At 38.3% G+C, this 20,015-nt stretch overlaps 1 protein-coding gene across 1 annotated transcript in view; it reads left to right on the forward strand.

Annotated features, from left to right (window-relative positions):
* FHL5 (four and a half LIM domains 5) overlaps window positions 1-20,015 on the forward strand; it is a 22,181-nt gene that overhangs the window by 733 nt on the left and 1,433 nt on the right. The window contains exons 2-4 of the mRNA XM_010023445.1: window positions 12,781-12,951; window positions 15,233-15,407; window positions 17,723-17,892. Coding sequence (XP_010021747.1) covers window positions 12,793-12,951; window positions 15,233-15,407; window positions 17,723-17,892 — 504 coding nt within the window. The 5' untranslated portion in view covers window positions 12,781-12,792. The remainder of the gene's footprint in view (window positions 1-12,780; window positions 12,952-15,232; window positions 15,408-17,722; window positions 17,893-20,015) is intronic.

A 20,015-nucleotide genomic window follows, 5' to 3' on the forward strand; every position in this document is an offset into this window, starting at 1 on the left:
TAAGACTATACCACTATTTACTGGGATGGTGCTGGAAATGCGTGCCTATATTGCATAATTGCAAAAGTATGGATAATGTCAGCAATAGTCCTTAAATTAAAGTCTATGTAATTAGTAGTACTGCTACCTGATTTCATAATGGCAGTCTTTTCGATAATGAGTTTACAATTAAACTTGGATAAAACTATCCAACGTAATTTCCATTGCAATAATTGAAATGTTAGGAACTATATTTCTTTAGTTATCCCTGTTTTCAGAAGATCTATTTTAATATCTGGAGCTGGGCACAGAATTGCTTACATTTAGAAGACAAATTTCAGATGCATTTTTTTGTTTGTAGTTAATATTTTTATCTGTACTTTTCTTCTGTTTGTGTGATGCATTGACAATTCTAGAGTATTTTATCAGAACAGGCTGTAAAGGATTTAATATATTGACGTTGTAGCAGATTGCTGATTGTCTTCCCATGTAATTTTATTGCAATGTCAGAAAAGTCACTTTGATTCAAAGTTGTCTAATTAGTAGAAGCTTAAGAAGACATACTATCCTTCTTGTAGGATTAGAGCAAAGTTAAATCAAAAGCTGCCTGCAAGAGATTCTGATCAGTTGTGACCTATGGTGTCCCTGGATTATTTGCAGGTGGTCATATTTTATGAAGCAAGTAGTTTTGGTTGACTTGATGAGACATATGTTCTGTGGGCTTTATACCAAGAAGCCTGGCTTGCTTCATTTTATTCCATATCTGAGGGTTTCAGGTTTTTTTCTGGGGGGGAGGAAGAAAAAAAAAGAAGTTAAAAACTTTCAGTATTGCCCAACCACGGACAGACAGAAATGTTAAAATCTTGTCAGCATGCTTCCAAATGTCCAGCCCAAATTCAGAGGGTGAAACTCTGACTCTATTTGAATGAGCAGCCCTCCTGTTGACTACACGAGTTCTAGATTCTGATTGGGCTTTTAGATCACCTGAGGAATAAAATTGGCCTGGGTGAGTTTTCCTGCACGCTTCCCTGCCAGGTGAGAGTAAGATGATGTATTATGTCTAATTTTAGGATGTTCCTTAAAATTAATGAGTTCCAGTTCAACTGTTCTGTTAGAATTTCTTGAGTCCCAAGTTTGGAAGCTGCCATGGTCAAATGCTGCTGATGCTCTGCTTGGGCTCCTACAGTGGAATTCTCTTCTGGGAACAGAGTGCACAGATCTGTTGAGGAAGGAGGCAGTGAACTCCTTGTTTCATACATTTGTATTTTCCTGTAAAATGTAAGAGGGATGAAATAAGGACGGTTTTGTAGAACTATGCAAACATTACTCCAGAACCACTGAACTCGTGTATTAAAAAGAAGTTAATAAAACCCCAGGACATAAAATTCTGTAGCAGAAATATAGCAAGGGACGACTGTTGCAAAGGCTAACAAATCTCCCTTGGTTGCCTTTTTAATGATGGCTAAATAAAGTTTCTGCTAGAAATCACCCTGGAGAGGAATTTATCTCCCTGCTTTAAGTAAGAAAAGTGTCTTGTTCATTAGCCTTAGTAGACTTAGTTTAGCTTTTGTGAATATCCCCATTCTTCTCTGATACCGTACAGTGTACATCAGCTATATGTATTCTTATTGTTTGCCTTTCTTAGACTAAGAGTTCTCTTTGATCCTACTTCATTCATGCTGGTATGTTACTTTTTTCTTAGCCATAGTTGCCTTTGAGTTTGACTTTTTTTAGGTACTTACATAAGGACTGGTAAATTCTTGCACACCTCAATGTATAATGGATCTGAACAGGCTGCCCTAGTTGGTTGCTGGCCTCATATTTAGAGGCTTTATAACTCAGAAAAATATTAATCTTCCTGTAATGTGTCTTTGTGCATAGATAGCAGAACTGATAGAAAAAATGACCAAGTGACAGAGCGTGGCATAGCTGTTGACAGAGCACACACAGAGGAGACCAGAATTCAGTCCAGAGTGACCTGTTCTGTGGCTCGGTTCACAAGCTTTAAACCAGTTTTGTTACATTGGGGATTAAAAAAAATCATTTCAAAGCAATATTATCTGAGACTGTCTGGAAACAACTCAAATTCACTGGAAAATCCTTCATAATGAGGAACTCCCTCAACTATTGTGGCCCTAATAGCTTTGACACAAAACTAGAAAAATTCCACCCAGAACATTTTGCCTAAGAATATCAGTCTTAACTCCAGCGTCATTAAGGACAATTGCAAAGTTCACAACTGGAACATTTTATTGCTTTAGCTAATTTTGGAAGTGTTTTCTACCTCTGGCACTGGAAGTTGACCACCCAGCACCTTCATACAGTGCTTTTAACTATCCCAGGCCAGTGCTGGACACAGGCTGAGAAGCAGACCTATCTAATGGCAAAGGTGTAGTGACTGGCTTCTTCCCACTCCTCTGGGTCTGCTTTCTGACCTTCAGCAAGTCAATTACTTTGTTTTGACAAGTATTAACATTTTCTATAGACAAGCACCTCACAACTGTGTTTTACGAGTACTTTGCTGCTAGAAAAGAATTCTGAAACCTTTGAAAGGAATGCTGTAAAATACTTCAGAATATTAGGTTATAATTCTCTTTGTTAAAAATGCAGAACAGTGTTAGGCTGTAAATCTATTTATCAGGAGCCCAGTTTTCCTCAAGCGAGCTCTTCAAGTTTCAAATCAGCAACATCATGATTCATTTATGTATTATAACATGCAAAATTGTGGCATAATTAGAGTTCTGTTATGAGTCTGGGATTCTATATGCATGAAGAAAAATATGGAAAAGATTAGAGGAAAAACTGTTTCATGCTGATCTTCTGATTGTCAATCTCTTTTTAGTTTGAAAATTGAAGAGCGTTGAGAAACATTTCATATTAAAAGCTCAAAACATTTGGGTTTGGTTTTGTTGGTTATTTTTTTTAATACAGTAGCAGAATTCTTAGTTTGTTTAATCACTTGCTTAGACTTTTAACTGAAAACATGTACCAAATTTAGCATAAATTAGCAAAAAGGACTTGAATTGTATTTGTTCCTTAACACAGTTTCTGCTGTTGCTTGCCACTGTCCCCCTCCTCAGACCAACCTCGTCCTCTATAGCTGGTCAGAGTTATGGCCTCTGAGCATCATCCCTTACTGGAAATGATCAATTCCATTCTAGGTTTGAAAAGATGGTTGCTACATGCCAGGCTTCACGTCACCCCTTGCATAGACTTTACCAGTGGACTCACTGTTCCACAGTATCCTTAGGTTTAGCAGCATGTTCATAAATTGGTCCAAAATGTTAGAAAGGAGTTTCTTAATCCTTACCAAATTTCTTCCTGAATTCTAAGACTTTACTGATGGTTTTTATTTGCCTGAGTCAAATGTTGGGTGTTCAGATAAACTTTAGCCTTCGTTTTCCTTCAATCAGAAAAGGGCAATCTACACAGGAACCAGCTTTTTATACCATATGTATTTATAATCGTAGAAAGAAATCTACTCTGAAAGTCATGGTGCCAAAAATGAAAAAAATGACTTTTCACATGCCAGGACATTACAAAAATCCCAGCAGGGCAGTAACTGAAGGGTCAATAACCTCTTATCATAATAAAGAAAGACAGAATACCATGGTCTACTCCTTGCAGAGTCTAATTTTAAATCACAGCCACTTTTAGGAAGATAGACTATGTTAAAATAGAAAGAAATATGTTTAATGTCTGGCATAGAGATTTTAAGGCTTCAGGAAAAAGTTAGGGTACCCAGTCACATAACTGTTCAGCAGACTTTATCTCCTAAGTAGGCAGAACAGGTAACCTAAGAAGCACAAATACTTCAAGTACATGCCTAAAGTCACTGGCAGGGCATGAAGAGAACCCAGGACTGAGTCTCTCTAAGGACTGGTTGATGTTGCTGCTCACAAGATGTGAGGATTGAAGTTAAAAGAGAGTAGATGCCATGATATACTCTATCTTGTTTGACAGGACATTACCTCATAAACTAGTGACGGCTCAAGAGGTCTTAGATTAACTATTTTTTTTTTGTTAATGGTGTAATAAGCAGTCCAGGGTTTGTCTGCAGAACCAAATCATCTCTGTTTCTAGTGAAAAGTTTGGTAAGGTGACAGCCAAGACTGATGGAGCTCTGCAAGCAACAAAACTGGCTGTTCATTGGGCCTGCAAATCTAAAGACCTTGGAGCAACAATAATTGAAGTAGGCATCTACATACCAATACTCCTTTACTTTGCTTTTCCTAAGCTGTAATGTCACCTAGTTCATGACAATCTTTTAACAGGGCTGAGATCAGAAATCTTTAGATTTGGTTCATTTTGATAAGGTGTCATATTTTTATTACTGTAGCTCACGTGGGTTTTTTTCTCCTTAGAAAACTAGGTCAGGTTGGCACAGCTTGGGAGAGAAAAGGAAAAGGCTGTGCCACTGCAGCAAGAGCTTTATTACCACTTGGGGGTTTTATGTTTGCTTTTGGGGGAAGGAGGTCTTTTTTTTAAATAGGGTAATGAAAATCCTTTCCAATTTTAGCTCACTGCTAACACTGCTGCTGCTGCTGATCATCTTTTTCTTACTGCTCATTTAATTTTTTTTAAGGCAGTTCTAAAGTAGGTCACAGGCTTTTAAAGAATGCAGCTAGAAAAAGTTGTACTGCATAGTCAGTTGTAGGGGGGGGTTTAGAGGATTTTAATTCATGTGATGCACCCATTCTCACAAGACACAGTACTCTTCATCCGCCTTGCTGTCCTTGACATAAAATGTAAGGGTGAAGGAAACCTAGTCTCTGCAGTTGATGCGTCTGCAAAGACAAAAAATGGCCTATTTTTCATTAAGATCTCAAAGACTGCAGTTAGCATGAGCATTGCCTACTGAAGTTCTGCTACCTCTTGTTATTGGCAAGGCTGTTTCATTTCATGGTCTGTGACCACTTCACTTCCCACTGTATCACAGGCATCATTTCTTACTGCTACTGTTTTCCCCTGGAAATCCTTCAGTCCCAAAGGCAGGCTTGTGTCATTTTCAGGTAGAATTGTTCCTGCCTGGTGCTGTTAGTGCGTTGCTAAGATGCTGCTGTTTCCTTGGTGGACTTCTACTCAGCTGTGCAGGCACTTTGGCTTTAGTACATTGTATTGAGAGGAATTGGGAGACACATGTTTGATGGGCAGATGCTGTTCCAACAGAGATCACTCGGAAATGCTGCTCTCATTTGCATACTGGGGATGAACTCGGAGATAAAAGTCTCAGAGCAGGACTTCAGCACATATCTTCATTTGTAACTTTCATTCTTTTTTTATTTAAGCACTTCTTGAAGTATTTTCCATGATTAGAGGATTGTAGGAGTGGGTGGAGGCAGGAAAGAAGATTGGAAACAACAGGTAAAATGAGTAGTGGGGAAGACCTAGTATTCATTGCCAGAGGTCAGCTGTCCCCTCAGTGATCAGTTCTCATCTTGACCAGCTCAGCCCTGAATATTTAATGTTTCCTTTTCACTTTCAAGACATTTAGTACCTGCTCGGTCGTAAGTTGATAGAAGGAAAATACATTTATATTCCGTGCAAGTACAATATGTTCTTTCCTACATTCCCACCAATTTAACCAAAGAAACTGTAACCCAGTATAAATGCCTTTTTGCTACCAAATTTCTTCTCTCAAAATGAGGTCACTCGAACTCAAATTCACATCTTTTTTCCTAGAATAAAACACACCCATAAAATTGCATCTTCAGCAGAAATTTTTAACTTGATGTCAAAAATGAAATTTAAGTTTTTACTAGAAATTTTTCTGTTGAGAATTTAAGATCCATTTTTAGACCCATATTTTTCCATCAAATGTCATCTTTTTGAATCCTACTTTTCTAAACCAGACATGCTCCATTAATTTTGATTTCATTTATTAATAAATATTTTCTACCTAAATACATTAAAATTTTAAAAATAGAAGTGTGAGAGAATTTTGATCAAGCTTAGTGCAAAACTCCTTTTTGTCCCAGAAATACCCTGATGCAATAACTTTTCTTTTAATTTATATTAGTTTTGGAAGCTTATAAATGCTCCAGTTTCAGAGTATGACTTTAATCCTCTAAAAGAGATTAGGAAGCTTTCCTCATGAGAAGTTTGTTGCCTAGCCACCTTTTGTAGGGTTTCTTGCATCTGCCTTAGGATGGTTTTGCCTCCTGAACTGACAAAAAAAGGGAAGGATATGTACAGTTATAGCTGTTTTCCTTCACGCAGTCTTTAAATCATTGCAAAATAAGTTTTAGATCTTCTTTCCCTGCTGAGTCCTGGTAAGGAGTATCTTTAGCGTAGATGTCAGTGCCCCAGACTCTCCTTTATTCTTCAATGTTCAGTATAGGGCAGCGTCTATGTTTTCTTCTGAACCGAGTCATCAAAATAGCCAAGATTAGTGAAGGCATCCAGATCTTTACGTCTTTTCCCTGGAACAATTCTTACATCTCATCTGTAACAACTAACGCCACCTTAAATTTTAAAATGGTCACTGAGGAAAAGGAGTTTTGTCTTGCACAAGCCCGCAACAACAAAAATAACAAAATCTTACTGTGGCTAAGCCTTTCCGTCAAAAAGGGCCCAGCTTTTGGGCAGTATTCATATCTAAGTGTCAGAATGGTTGACTAAAGAGACACTGATCATATTTCACACTCACTGACAATACAGAAAATAATACATGTCTCTCAATTTCACACATGGCTGGGACTTGAGAATGCTGGAAGCGACTTCTCCTTGTGGAAATGCTGAATATACTGAAACTGTATTTTTCCTTTGACAGAAATCATCTAGAATCACTGGTTTTCCTTTGCTCTTTCCTCTGTAGCCAAATTCATGCAATTCCACTGAATGTACTTCAATTGGAAAGGATTTAGAGACTATGTTTACCAGACTTGAAATATCAGAAAACATTGAAATCAGTTGTAATGAAGAACCTGATTGCTTATACACTTTTTTTAAATCCCACCTTTTTATTATCTTTGAAAATATCTTTCAAAATCTGTACTCCATGAACATAGGCGTCAAAGCTCTAAAGCATGCATTCAGGTCCTTCTCTGTGAGACAGGCTGAGAGAGATGAGGTTGTTCAGCCTGGAGAAGACAAGGCTCCGGGAGAACTTACTGTGGCCTTTTAGTAATTTAAAAGGGGCTCATGAGAGATTGGAATGGACTTTTATTAGCACCTGTAACAATAGGATAAGGAGTAATATTTTTAAACTAAAAGAGAGCACATTCAGACTAGATATAAGGAGTAAATTTTTATTATGAGGATGGTGAAACACTGGCACAGGTTGCCCAGAGAGGTGGGAGATGCCCCATCCCTGGAAGTGTTCGAGGCCAGGTTGAACAGGGCTCTGAGCAACCTGATCTAGTTGAAGATGTCTGTGCTCACTGCAGGGGGTTTGGAACTAGATTAACTTTAAAGGTCCCTTCCATCTCAAACTATTCTATGGCTCTATGAAGTAAAGCAAATACCTAGCTTGCCACAGAGGCAAAGGGGCTAAGCTATTCCAAGCTACTCGGTAGCTAGTAAAGAGAGTCTGAGGGGTATAGGCTACTCTTTTCTGCACCATTTCTGTATGTCTGCACCACTTCAAACACTTAGTTGAGGTACTCTTTCTCTGCTCTAATGTGTCCTAGTTTGAAGTTTAGGTAGGTAGATAGTAAGTTATGCTGTACTGGACTAAAGGAAGAATTTAGATGACTACACCAACATCTGAGTTTGCATGGTGTAGACAAAGCAAACAGCAATACCCAGTTAAGGGGAAAATCACAGAATTCCTGAGATGCTTCACCCCCTAGTCAAGCCAGAGTTCTTGCCTTTTTCACTTTTGTTCATGGAGTGTGTGAACACAGTACAATGCAGCACAGTGTGGTTACCACATCAACCTCTAAAAGAGCTGATTTGCCTTGACGGTCCACAAAACCCATGTCACTTGTGGACCTCAAAGAGGTATAGTCAGATTGTTACAGCACATTCCTGGTTGGCATCCATCCTGGCTGTTTACAACAGAACTTCATCAGTGAGAGCTCTGCACCCACTCAGATGCATCTAGGACTTGACTTTATATTCCTGTGCTGTGCCACAGAGACAAAACAGCTTGTTCAAAGTTAGCCCCTGTGTCTCTGCTTTCGTGTAGGTATTTGTTTTGACTTAGATACCCCTGGTTCCTTTTGCTTCTCTGGTCATTTTTAGAAGAGTAGAAATTCTAGTATCCTTAAACACTCAAGTATAACTTAAACGTATCACTGGAAAACTTGCAGTTACTCTAAGGGAGGGAAGTCACAAAGCTTAACATGTGGGTTGATTTTGGTTTGGGTTTGTTTTTTAGTTTTGGGTTTGGTTTTTTTTTTGAGGGTTCAGGACTTTTATTGGCTCTAGTCACAAATAGCATATTTCTGGCAGGTAGCAGGCTCCCAGGGAAATCAAGAAACTGTGATCTCTGAAACAAGGGAAGATTTCTTTGCAGAACATTGTTAGAAACTTTTATGTATAAAATAATGATACTATAAGAAGCTTTTCCTTATAATGATATTGTCAGCTTTGTAATGCAGTTGTAATCTTAAGTCACCGGTATATTTGCAAATGTGATGAATTGCCCAGCAGCTCTCACAAAAAAAAAAAAAAAAAAAAAAAAAAAAAATTAAATCAGCAAATTCATGTAAATAAGAAAAAAACATGCTCCAAAATAAAAAAATATCTACACACTTGAAAATAAACAAACGTGGCAGCCTGCAACAGCTTGCAGGGGTGTCCCCCTCAGATCAATTTGTTTTTCCTATTCTTCAGTGTTGTTGTAATGATTTATTTTGCCATCTTTTTTTTTTTCCCTTACGCCTTTCTAACGGAGAGCTTTATTCCAATCATTGCATGCTCTTAAAGATAACAATGATGCAGTTCAATGGCAGGCTTATTTAGATCAGGAAATTTAGATCAGGAAATTAGAATTGCCATAAAGCAAAAGATACAGTATTTTTACATGCATGTAAACAAGCTTTTTTTTCCTTATATAACACTGGGAGACTAACATACAGTTACAGAAAATATCAAGATAAATTATTAAGAGATATATTAACATTGTGGCTCTGCCTTTTAGCTCCAGTGACAAAGCAAACATTCTTTTCCTGATGGTTCCACATTCATCAGGTTTTAGATCTTCACAAACATTTTCTTATGGCTTTCTTCACTGGAAGTCTTCCAGTGCTCTGCATTTTATAGGAAACCATTTGACTCTACAGAAAGTCCCTCTCCTAGTTTGTTGTAGCTAAATTCTATCTTAATCTGCTGGAACAGCAGGCAGACTAGCCAGATCTGTTGTTTTATTTTCATCTACTTTATAATTCATACCATGAGACTCCTGTATTCTCAAATCTGACCCCAGGGACTCCAACTGCAATATCCTCACATTCTCAGCAACATCTCTCTGTGCCTCCTTGGAATATTCTAACACTACAAATGATATCACATATCCATGCCTACTAAATACATTAAAATCAACAGTATTTAGCTTTGTTCCATTTTAAATTGCAAAATCCTCTTTTCCCAAGGAATGAAGGCATCACAGTCTTTCCCTGTGCCTAGGACACAAACTAGCAGCTGGAATGCTGGAGTCAGCATTTCATTCCATGAGAGTGAATAGCATCAGACCTCCAGAGATTTCTTTAGTGACCTTCAAAACACGAAGTCTAACTTCCAGCAAACTTAAACTAAACATATTTCTCTAGAGATTAGGATCAAAGCACCAGCAAAACATTCTACTTAACTACATGGAGCTCGTACCATTACTTGTTTATTGGAGCAAGGGTAAGTGGTGCTGGGGGAGATGAGATGCACTTTTCTTGTTGCGTTATCTAGCGCTTAAAGTAGTTCACAAAGGTTACCAAGACCCTTGCCAAGAGATTTGCAAAAATTAACATTCTTTTTCATACTGTCGCTGCTTCATTCCCAAATATGGTCTTATATCATCACGGTGAAACCCTGAAGACTTTCTCTGAAGCAAAGCTTTGGGCAATTTGAGCATTTTACTAGAGGACACCCCCAGGCTGTGACCCTTTTTTGACCCAGGTTGCCCCCAGGCAACCACTGTCATCTGTAAAACAGGAGTAATAGCACTTTACTGCCATATCCATACAGGTTTTTAGGAGGATAATTACATTACAAATTCTGAAGTTCTGAGATATTACAGTAGCGGGTCTTGTTAGAATATCATAGAATAGTTTGGGTTGTAAGGGACCTTAAAGATCATCTAGTTCCAACCCTCCTGCCATGGGCAGGGACACCTCCCACTAGACTTTCCTGGACTGGATTGGCTTCCTGGAGAAAAATTAAAATAATAATAAAGAATACCACTTTTTAAAGAAAATTATTGGGCATGCAGTTTTTACTAACTTAAAAACCAGTTGCTATTCCTTAGAATGAAAAAGCAGAGACGTATTGGCAGTTACCCGGAGCTATTTGTTGGCGAGTTTTGTGCAACAAAAAGCACTGTAAGTACACAAGTTCTTCATGAGTGTCTTGTTAGGATTTTGCTGTTGCCACTTTTAGGCCAAGATTGAAAGTATGTTAGGAAGCTGGGGTACTGATTGCACAGGAGGAGATCAGAAAGGTGGTTCACTCAGGGTTATCCTCACAGGCAGTACATAACTCTAATTCCCACAAAAGAGGAATGAAAATTCCTTTGAAACCCAACTTCAAGTCCTGTGACCTTGAATATGGAGCCCAGTTAACCACAAACATTCCTTGATTGTCTCCCTAGTCACCAGTTTGTACTGGTTCCGGAATACAGGCAAAAATGAACAAAACTGAACCTTTATTTTGGTGATGACTACGTAGTGATTGTGCACTAAGTGCACTGCTCTCTGTCTGGTTATTATGTCATGTGTAAGTGTATAAGCTGATGGATGTCATTTTCTCATACACATTGATTCATTCATTTTACATTCGAATCTCTGATCTTAAGGAAATGGAAGCACAGATTCTAGCCCTGTTATACTGTTATTCCAAGAATATCACGTAAAATACATCTGTAATGTGTTAAAGCAAGTGTGTTTCCCACTGATCTGAGATACAGATTATTTGATTTCCTTTCTAACCCCTGTCTTGCCTAGCACAAGGATTTAGGGCAGTCAGAAATACAGTAAATCAACTCACAAGATTTTCAATTTACATGAACAAGTTTTCCATAGCTTGTGACAAATGATAAAGTCAGTACTTTAGAAATACGCATTATAGCCTCTCTCCCTGCCCTCTTTCCACTGTCTTACTGCTGTCCCTCCAGGAATAGATTAATAAATGCCTGACCTTATGCAGTGGTGCCACTGGAGACCTGCAGTAACTGTTCTTTCTCACAGTTCAAACTATCATTTTGGATTACACCTCACAAAACAGAAACCCACAAAAAGACAAAGTGCCTTCTCAAAACTGAACCATGGATGTAAGACAGACAGAGAGTATACAAAACCAAGGACGAGGGAGCCAGCCCTCAGTGAACTAGATGTAAGCTCTGTGATGGTTAAGCACTCCCTTGAATCTTGTTCTTCCTTCTCCTCCTTACTCTCAGGCTTTGCGTCTATTTAGGGTAAACTAATTTGCACTGTTATTCAATGTGCAAAGATTTCCGCTGTCCAAAGTCACTGGTAAGTACATATTTGAGGAGACCTTCCCTGGTTGTTCTCAAGTCCTATAAAATTTATGATTGCTGGCACTGGCTGCAACAACACTCAACAAGTTTAATGGAGAGTGCAAACCAATGAGTCCAGCAGATGTTTCTGGGTTTGCTTCACTGGGAATTTTCTGGATTCTTCTTCCTTCATTCCCAGGAATCAAGACCCAATTTTAGCTAAGTGCTGATGATTCAACCAGCAACAAGAAGGACTGAAATAAGTCATGTTCACCATCCTTAAAACATTCAGCATTACAGATCTATAAGCAGCTGAGGTTTGAATGCTTATTCAAGCCTCTTTAGCCTGGAAAACTGAAGGATGGGAAACTTGTACAATTGGCTTGCAGTAGATTTGTGGTATTTCCTGCACTTGTCTGGCACAGAAATATAATCTATGTCACAGAGCTTTGGTACTGCCGACATGGACCTAGTAATAAAGAAATATATAAGAAAAGACAATCTTTCCCAATAACAACAACAGAACCTTTCTTTGAGTTATGATTTAGCTTATTTCGTCTTTTGTTCTTCTGCTATGCAGGGATATTTGTGTCACCTTATATTGCCACCAAATGTTAGCAGCACAGCTGTGATTATGCAAAATATATCTTGGAGTGCCTTGACTTCCTTCTGTTCAGTCAGGTAGATGTGGGGGTATTTTGAAAAGGAAGGAATGAGCAGAAAGATAGGAATGGCAAGAGAAGGCCCTCCCTGTGCTTTCCACTTCTCTTTCTTTGGCCTTTTAAATCTGCAGTTGGTTTAATTTTTGAACTATTGCTTCTGTCTCCATTCCCTGATTTCCAGATAAGCCATGCCTCACAATCTAGTACATAATGTTCATAATGCCAGTAGCTGTATGTAGAGAATGTGAAGACCTATCAGTTATCTGACCTATCAATCAGTGTGAATACCACTGGATTAAGCTGAAGCAACCTTTGTGCTCCCCATTATGTAGGTAACATACAGTATATGTTGTTAAAAACTACCATTTTATAATGGAACAGCCCAGCATTTGAAACCCACAGCACTACAAATGACCAAGAAATGTCTGTCCTAATTTTCACAGGTAAAGCAGCATTACCTATTATTTGATCAAGCAAACTGTCATGCACTGAATTACATGATTTTTCCACCTTTCCAGATCTGTGGAGAACCCCATCAGAATGACCAGCAATCACGCAGACTGTCATTACTGCCTGCAGTCTCTTCGTGGAAGGAAGTATGCATTAAGAGAAGAAAACGCTTATTGTGTTGCATGTTATGACAGCCTGTTTGCCAACCCCTGTGAAGAGTGCAAGCAACCTATTGAGTGTGATTCCAAGGTAAAGATTTAGCTTTCACTTCTTGTTCTTTACTAAATTATACACAAATTGCTAAATTATACACAAATTACTGAATGGCACGTTCTATACCCAGCCCTCTGTGCGGCCCTGTACTGGTGAAGAGAGGTATGAGCATAGCAGTTGTACATCCATGCACAGCAGGGAGACACAGTGCTATTTTCCCAGAATATGAAAGCTCCAGAGCCAAAGATTAGGAAATTTGCACATACCTATACCTCAAACACATGGCAAGGCTGTGGTGTATGCGTGGACCACAACTAGACTCCATCCTTCACCTCCAGTCAATCACTGGCTGCAGAGACTGCATGGTACTTGGGGGATGGTAGGGTGCTGGTGTAATTCAGGTTGCATGAAAATTTGGAATTTCTGAGAGAATGTCCATTGACAAAAAATATTTTGAGTATTGGGTAAATTACTTTGACTCTAGTTGTTGACATGCAGAATGCCAAGCTGAAGAGAAACCATGTTTATAACTTGTATATTATTCTCCCTGTCTTTTGGAAACAAAGTATATTTTAAGTTAATTCCATGCTTACTTTGTTCATCTTACAGATGGCATATTAGTGGATGCTAGTGGCAGTGTTTCTGAGCTTGTCCTTCCTTTCACCTCTCCCCTTTTTTAGAATACTAATTCATAATGTGGGTTCCTCTGTGGTCTTTGATAGGGTTTTCCAGTACCCTGTACTCCAATTTAAAGCCTGTACACTTGACTTCGAATTTTAAGTTAAGATTAAACCTATCAAAATGCCTTTGTTTTGCCAAGTTCCATGTGTAGTGTTCACCTTCTCCCCGTGCTCACTTTGCATATGTTCTTTTGAAATAAAAGGTCAGAAAGTTATTAAAATAAGCCTCTTGGGAGGCCTCCACAACCAAAATACTTCATGGTTTTCAAAGCACATTGAGTACAGCTCAGTACTGTAAAGGAATCATCTAAAGTAAATTCTGATTTGGATGAAGACACTTAAACTCTCATCAGTTTTTTTCAAAAGCAAACTTGTACATGCAGCCCCAGTCAGTGTCACCTGGAGAACATGTGCTCAGGGTTCATTAATCTTACTTTAAAAATGGAAAACTAAGAGGCAGATGTCAAAGACTGTTAAGAAAAAGTCATGTCTTTGGGCTGAGTGGAAGGAAAAACGGGGAGAAAAAAAGCAAGAGTAACAAGAAAGGAGTTCAACAGGCCAGAGTCAGCTAGAAAAGTGGCCCACAGAGATCTACAGCTGGTCGTCCCATCTCTGCCAAGGTGCTAAAGCTTGGCTCTCTTCCTCTCCTTCTTACCCAGTCTTTGTCTCAGGCTGCTCTGGGCTGATAATGTACTTTCTACAAGGTTCAAAGTACTAACTAGAGCAAATTAAAGTGGTAAGCACTCAGCACCTTCTGAAATGAAGCACGGTATTTATTTCATTTTTTAGCACTTTAAAGGGTGGGGATCTGACAAAGCAGAAAAATGAGATTGGATTTGTGCCCTTTTGTGGTCCTTCAAAAGGAGACCTGGAAGGGTCTAGTTTAATTTTTAAGGTGGGGGTTTTTTTAGAGGTACACTTTTCCCTTGAATTTTTGACCTTGCAAAACTAGAATCTGCTGTTTGTTCTTTGTTTTAATTCTTCGTAGAGGTGTCGCACATACACTGTTAGCTTTTTCATCCCCTAAGCCTGCTGAGGCTTAAATAAACATTTTTTTTTTTTCTGTCAAGTGTTTAGAAGGAGTTGTATTAGGTGTAAACAAAAGCAATGATTTTTTAATAATCTTCCTAAGAATCATTTTGTTCTCAATGAGATTTTAATTGCCTGTTATCTGCAATAATATGATCTTCCTTTAGTGTCATCCACTGTCGAATGGAACAAAAAAGTAGTAATGATAAAAAATACATGAGGTTCATTTCAAAGTCTATAGAGAATGCACTTCTTGTCAGGTGCCCTGCTTACATTAAAGGTGTTCATCACTTGCTTCCTCTTAAGCCCAACTGTAAAATACAAAACTATTCTTCCAATAAAAGCATACCTCCCATGTTCCATGAGGAAGGAAAATTGCTGTGCCAAAGAAGCTCCCACTGGCCTCTGAAAGAGATCTACAAAATATACGGACACAGTGATGTTGAGTGCTTACATCACTTCTGAGCACACCTCCCATCTGATACACATGTCAGCTCTTCAAGTTGCCATTGTAATGCTCTTCATTTTCACTTTATTTGTTGGAGGAGCTGATGGACACAAACACTGTAAAGAAATGCCTTCGCTAACATGGACTTCTTTTCTCTAAGGATCTGGCCTACAAAGGCCGCCACTGGCATGAGCGGTGCTTCAAGTGTGCCAAATGCAATCGCTCGCTGGCGGAGAAACCGTTTGCTGCCAAAGACGAGGTCTTGCTGTGTACTGAATGCTACTCCAATGAGTATTCATCTAAATGTTTCCACTGCCAGAGGACCATTATGCCTGGTAAGACAACGGGGACCCTTCAGTGAAAAATGAAACTGCATTTTTAATTATAACCACAGCTTTGGGAATAGCCAAGCTACAAGGTCCTTGACTTTCAGAGCTGCTTCTTTGTGTGTAGTATCCTCCCAGCAGTGAAGCGAGAGCAGGCAGCTACCTCTGGTTTAGCACTGACAGGGTTTATGGATCCTTATAAAGAATATTAGAGTTCAAGACAGGCTAAAATGTGTTCATGTTGAGTCCTTGATTCTGTTGCAGATCTTAGGAAGCAATATCCTGCTGTAGGTAGACAGAGCTATCTTTAACAGGAGTGCCAGACTAGACAAGGCGTCTGCATTTTTGTCTGTCACATTGACCAAACCTTGAGCTCATTCTCTTTATACCATTCCTTTCACTCAGAAATATTTTTTGTTTAAATTGTCAAAACATGACCTTCTGTGTTCAAATCATTATCATCATTTTAACTGAAAAGAATATATTTGCATTCACAATAGGTTTAACTTCCTGCCATTAGCAACCTTGAAAATTCTGCACTTACCACTAAACTGCTTCTTAGCTTTTGATTGTGTTTGTTCAGGACATCCGGTAGGCCTTTCATTGCTACTACACCAGTAAAGCTCATATAGCAGAGACACTACCTAAAAGTGTCCTCTTCAGAGGCATATAAGAAAAGCCACAGCACCATATGTGGCAAAATGAAACAGCTGCTTAGGAAAGTGGGTCCCTAACTTTTGGATGAGTTAATTATCCTGGTTGCTTGAATCTTTTTAAAGATCATGTGTATAACTCCAAATACCAGCTGACTACTAGTTTGGGAACCTTTGGCCAAGGACATCAGTAAATTTGGCAGTGACACAGGAATTTTTACTTTTCAGTAAATCTTAATTCAAACAATATCGTCTGGGCTGTGCAGAATTATTGTCTTAGTATTAAGTACTAGGTTTCTGGTGTTATGGTTCAAATTGTAACATTGATCTGTATTTTTACAGTTTATTTCCTTCTCATTACATGTAAAAGCTGTACTAGTAAAAATAAACATAGCAATATAGTTGTGTTCAGATTAAAGATGATATACTTCTTAAATTTGTTACAGTCTAAAATAAATGTTGTCTCATAAGCATGCCTTACCAGATGTGGTGAAAATGGTACCAGAATATGCTCAGGTTTACATTATTATCCTCTGGTGTATATTCATCTTGCAGATTTTGCCCCAGAGTCTAGGAGACTAAATCCTAGCTGACGGTGGGAGTAACAGTGCAAATAGAGAACCAAAGTGGCATGGGAATGCCAACCAGTTTCTAAATCATCAAATTCTTTGTCATCAGCTTGCTAGCTCTGTGTTGAAAAGACCCAATAGGCAAAAACAATGAAGTCAGCCTTCTGATCACTGGGAGGAAGCTGCAAACCTTTCGTGTTTAAATACAAACAGTAGTTTCTCTCTCTACTAGCCCCACAGTCCAGGAAACAGGTATTACGGGATTAGTTGGTTTTATCAGCTATACTTTTCTTCATGTGGAAAGGATGGTAAAGCACCTGGCACTCTCTTTGCAGTCTGATGCTACCAGCAGGGGAGCAAGGTATGGTGGGAAGTGACTGGAAAAATCTTTCTCAGGTGTATGTGTATATCTTAGATTTACACACCTACATGAAGGTGTACATGGTACCTGTACACAGAGCTGAGAGCTCTGAAACAACACTGGCAGATGTTTAACTGAGATACCTTCTGTCCTTGTGCTGTATCAAAAGCATCTAGTTAAACATGATAAAAAGAATGGTTGATCTAGGACAGACATTATGAGCTCTAAGTGTAGTGCACTTTATCACAGAAAAGATATTTACTTTCAAAAATTTATCAGCTTAAGCTTAAGCTGAATGAGATAATAATGCCTTTATAAGTGAAGGAGCCTTAGTCTAAAGAAGACAAAAGACAGGATGTTAAGAGATGTACTGAACATCCAACAAATGAATCTTTATGAAAGTGCTATGTACCTGAATATTATTACTGAATTGGCTGGCCTGAACAAACTGAGCAACTGGAGCATGTCACAGAGAAGTAGCCTTAAAAGATTCATATAAGGGCAGACTCTAAAAATCACAGCTTAGACAATTTAGCACATCTTTTGCCAGGTGATCGTACGGCACTGAAAGTGTTCTTGAAATTTCAAGTACATACTTAGAAATGTTGTTAAATTGAGGATAAGTGCTCTCTCGGGTAATCCAGTACTGAGATAGAAGATTAAAAACAAGAGTACTCTATCATTTAAAACTTGTGGTACAAGGCTATAGCTGGGGAGATTGTTTGCTTTGGGTTTTTACAGGTTCCCGTAAAATGGAATTTAAGGGAAGTTCCTGGCATGAATCCTGTTTCGTTTGCCAGTATTGCCGGCAACCATTGGGAACAAAACCATTGATCACCAAAGACAATGAGAACTACTGTGTGCCCTGTTTTGAGAAGCAATTTGCTCACCATTGCTACGCTTGCAAAAAGGTAATTAAACATATAATGGAAAAATTGTCCTAACGAAGCAGTATTGCTCATGAGGGAGGGGGTGGATTATGTAAAATGAACTAAAACCGGAGTCTTCCTTTTGGCATTGGACACTGAAAACCAACTGTGTCCTTGCCTGCAGTTAATAGTAAGTTATTAAGTTAATAGTAACCTAAGCCTGAATATATCTGAAATAAACTTACTGACCATAACAAATATTTTGGGGTTCTTTAGTTAATGATTATGATTTTTAAAGAAAGGTTGACATTTTCACTGAAAGTTACGTAAAACTCTTCTTTCCTGATATTTTCTGATTTTGCCCTGATTAACGTGCCTCCTTTTCCAATATTTTTCCGATATATTCATATGCATAATAAGCCACCTAAGCTGAGCAAAACATTCACAGTCTTGCCTGCTTTTTAACTGAAATTTGTCATGCAACAATCAGATAAAATAATATTCCATTGTGAAAATTCTGGTGAAGAGTCCCACTGCTCAATACACAATGCTTCCCCTGTAGGTACTAGAAAGCTTGATTTCTAATGAGTTTTCTTTTTTTTCCCCCAAATACAAATAAATCAATTCATCTTTCCCATATAATGTTTTAAAATTGTCTCTGGTTGATGAAAATACTCAAAGTATCACACTATCTTAGTGCAATGCTGTTCTCTAAGGGACACAGTTTAAACTACTTTTCATGGCAGAATTTAACTTGTTCTTATTACGTGTATCACTCAGGAAGCAAAAATTACTTTCTTTTTTCATTTCATCAAATAACTTACAATTTCTGTAGTTATTTAACATCTATCTGTAAACCTCTCCCTCTAACAAAAGCTTTTAAGAAAACTTTGCTGCCTGTTTATTTCTTCAGTAGTTAAGCTTTAGAAAGTACTTTTTTATATTCTGATGTCTCCACATCAAGCCTTCAATTTGCACTAAATGATCACATGGAAAATAGAGTGATTCTGCTCTAGGTTTCTTAGAGGCATTGAGGTTAGCAGCACTTACATGAAATAATTAGGATTTGCTTCTTAAAATTTCTAGGAATGCAGAGTCCCTCTAAACAAATTTTACTACTTGAACTTGCATCAGTTCTCATAAATAAGAATTGAGCCTGAAGAGATTAAATTGCCAAACTGGAATCTTGAATTTTGTGCCAGGGATTTTGAGATTTTAGTGGAAAATCAGGTGACAGTTAGAAGTAGCCCAATACTGGAATGCTAAGGGAACTGGGAAATATTTAGATATTTCTTTTTTAATTGCCTAACATCACCCAGTATTATTCTTTGTTTCCCTGAAATTGTATTCTCCAGGGAAATTTAATTGTGCCACTATTTTTACTTAAGTTTCTTCAGCTTTTCTTCTCTGTTCCAACTATATTCATTCATTCATTTTCATTCATTCATCCATTTATTCATTCATTCATTCATTGCTGTGCATGTTACTTAACAGTAGAAACACTCTTACAGCTCATCTTTATCTCTACATAAATTTATCTGTACAGTCTCCCACAATTTATGTGAAACCAGCTCTTTATCACACATATGGAAGCCAGAGAGCAGTGGAAATTTCCCTATTCAGAAATAACCAGTGGAGAGCTGTGAGTGAGTTGCAGGGAATGAGAAGTTTCATGACACTGATAAACACCTTCTTTTTTTTCCTTCTGACAGTGTAGATCTCCTTTCTGTCTCACTTCTGCTTCTTTCCTTTCTTTCTTCCTACTTAAAGTACTCTATCTGTTGTGAGACAGCAAATGTCAGTTCCAGTTAGAGATTAGCCATAATCTCAGCATTGGTTCTCTCATCCACTGTCCATCACCGAGAACTGCTCTTCTGAGAGCATGCCTGATGTTACGCCTTTATCCACAAGCATAACAGAAAACTTACATAAGAAGATAATGTGTTTATTACAAACCATAAGGTTATCCTGTGGTAGAAAACCTACATAGGAAGATAACATGTTTATTACAAACCATGAGGTTATCCTGTGGTAGAAAATAGAGAATATCAAACCAGTGTCAACTGGTTCAGATCAACTGCAGTTAGTCAAATTGATATTCCAGATGAAAAGCAATTGATGTGACCTCACTCTCTTCTCTTGTGCATATGAGAAGAGGGGAAAGA

This window comes from Nestor notabilis, unplaced genomic scaffold (genome assembly GCF_000696875.1).
Source record: "Nestor notabilis isolate BGI_N333 unplaced genomic scaffold, ASM69687v1 scaffold751, whole genome shotgun sequence".
NCBI classification, from domain to species: domain Eukaryota; kingdom Metazoa; phylum Chordata; class Aves; order Psittaciformes; family Psittacidae; genus Nestor; species Nestor notabilis.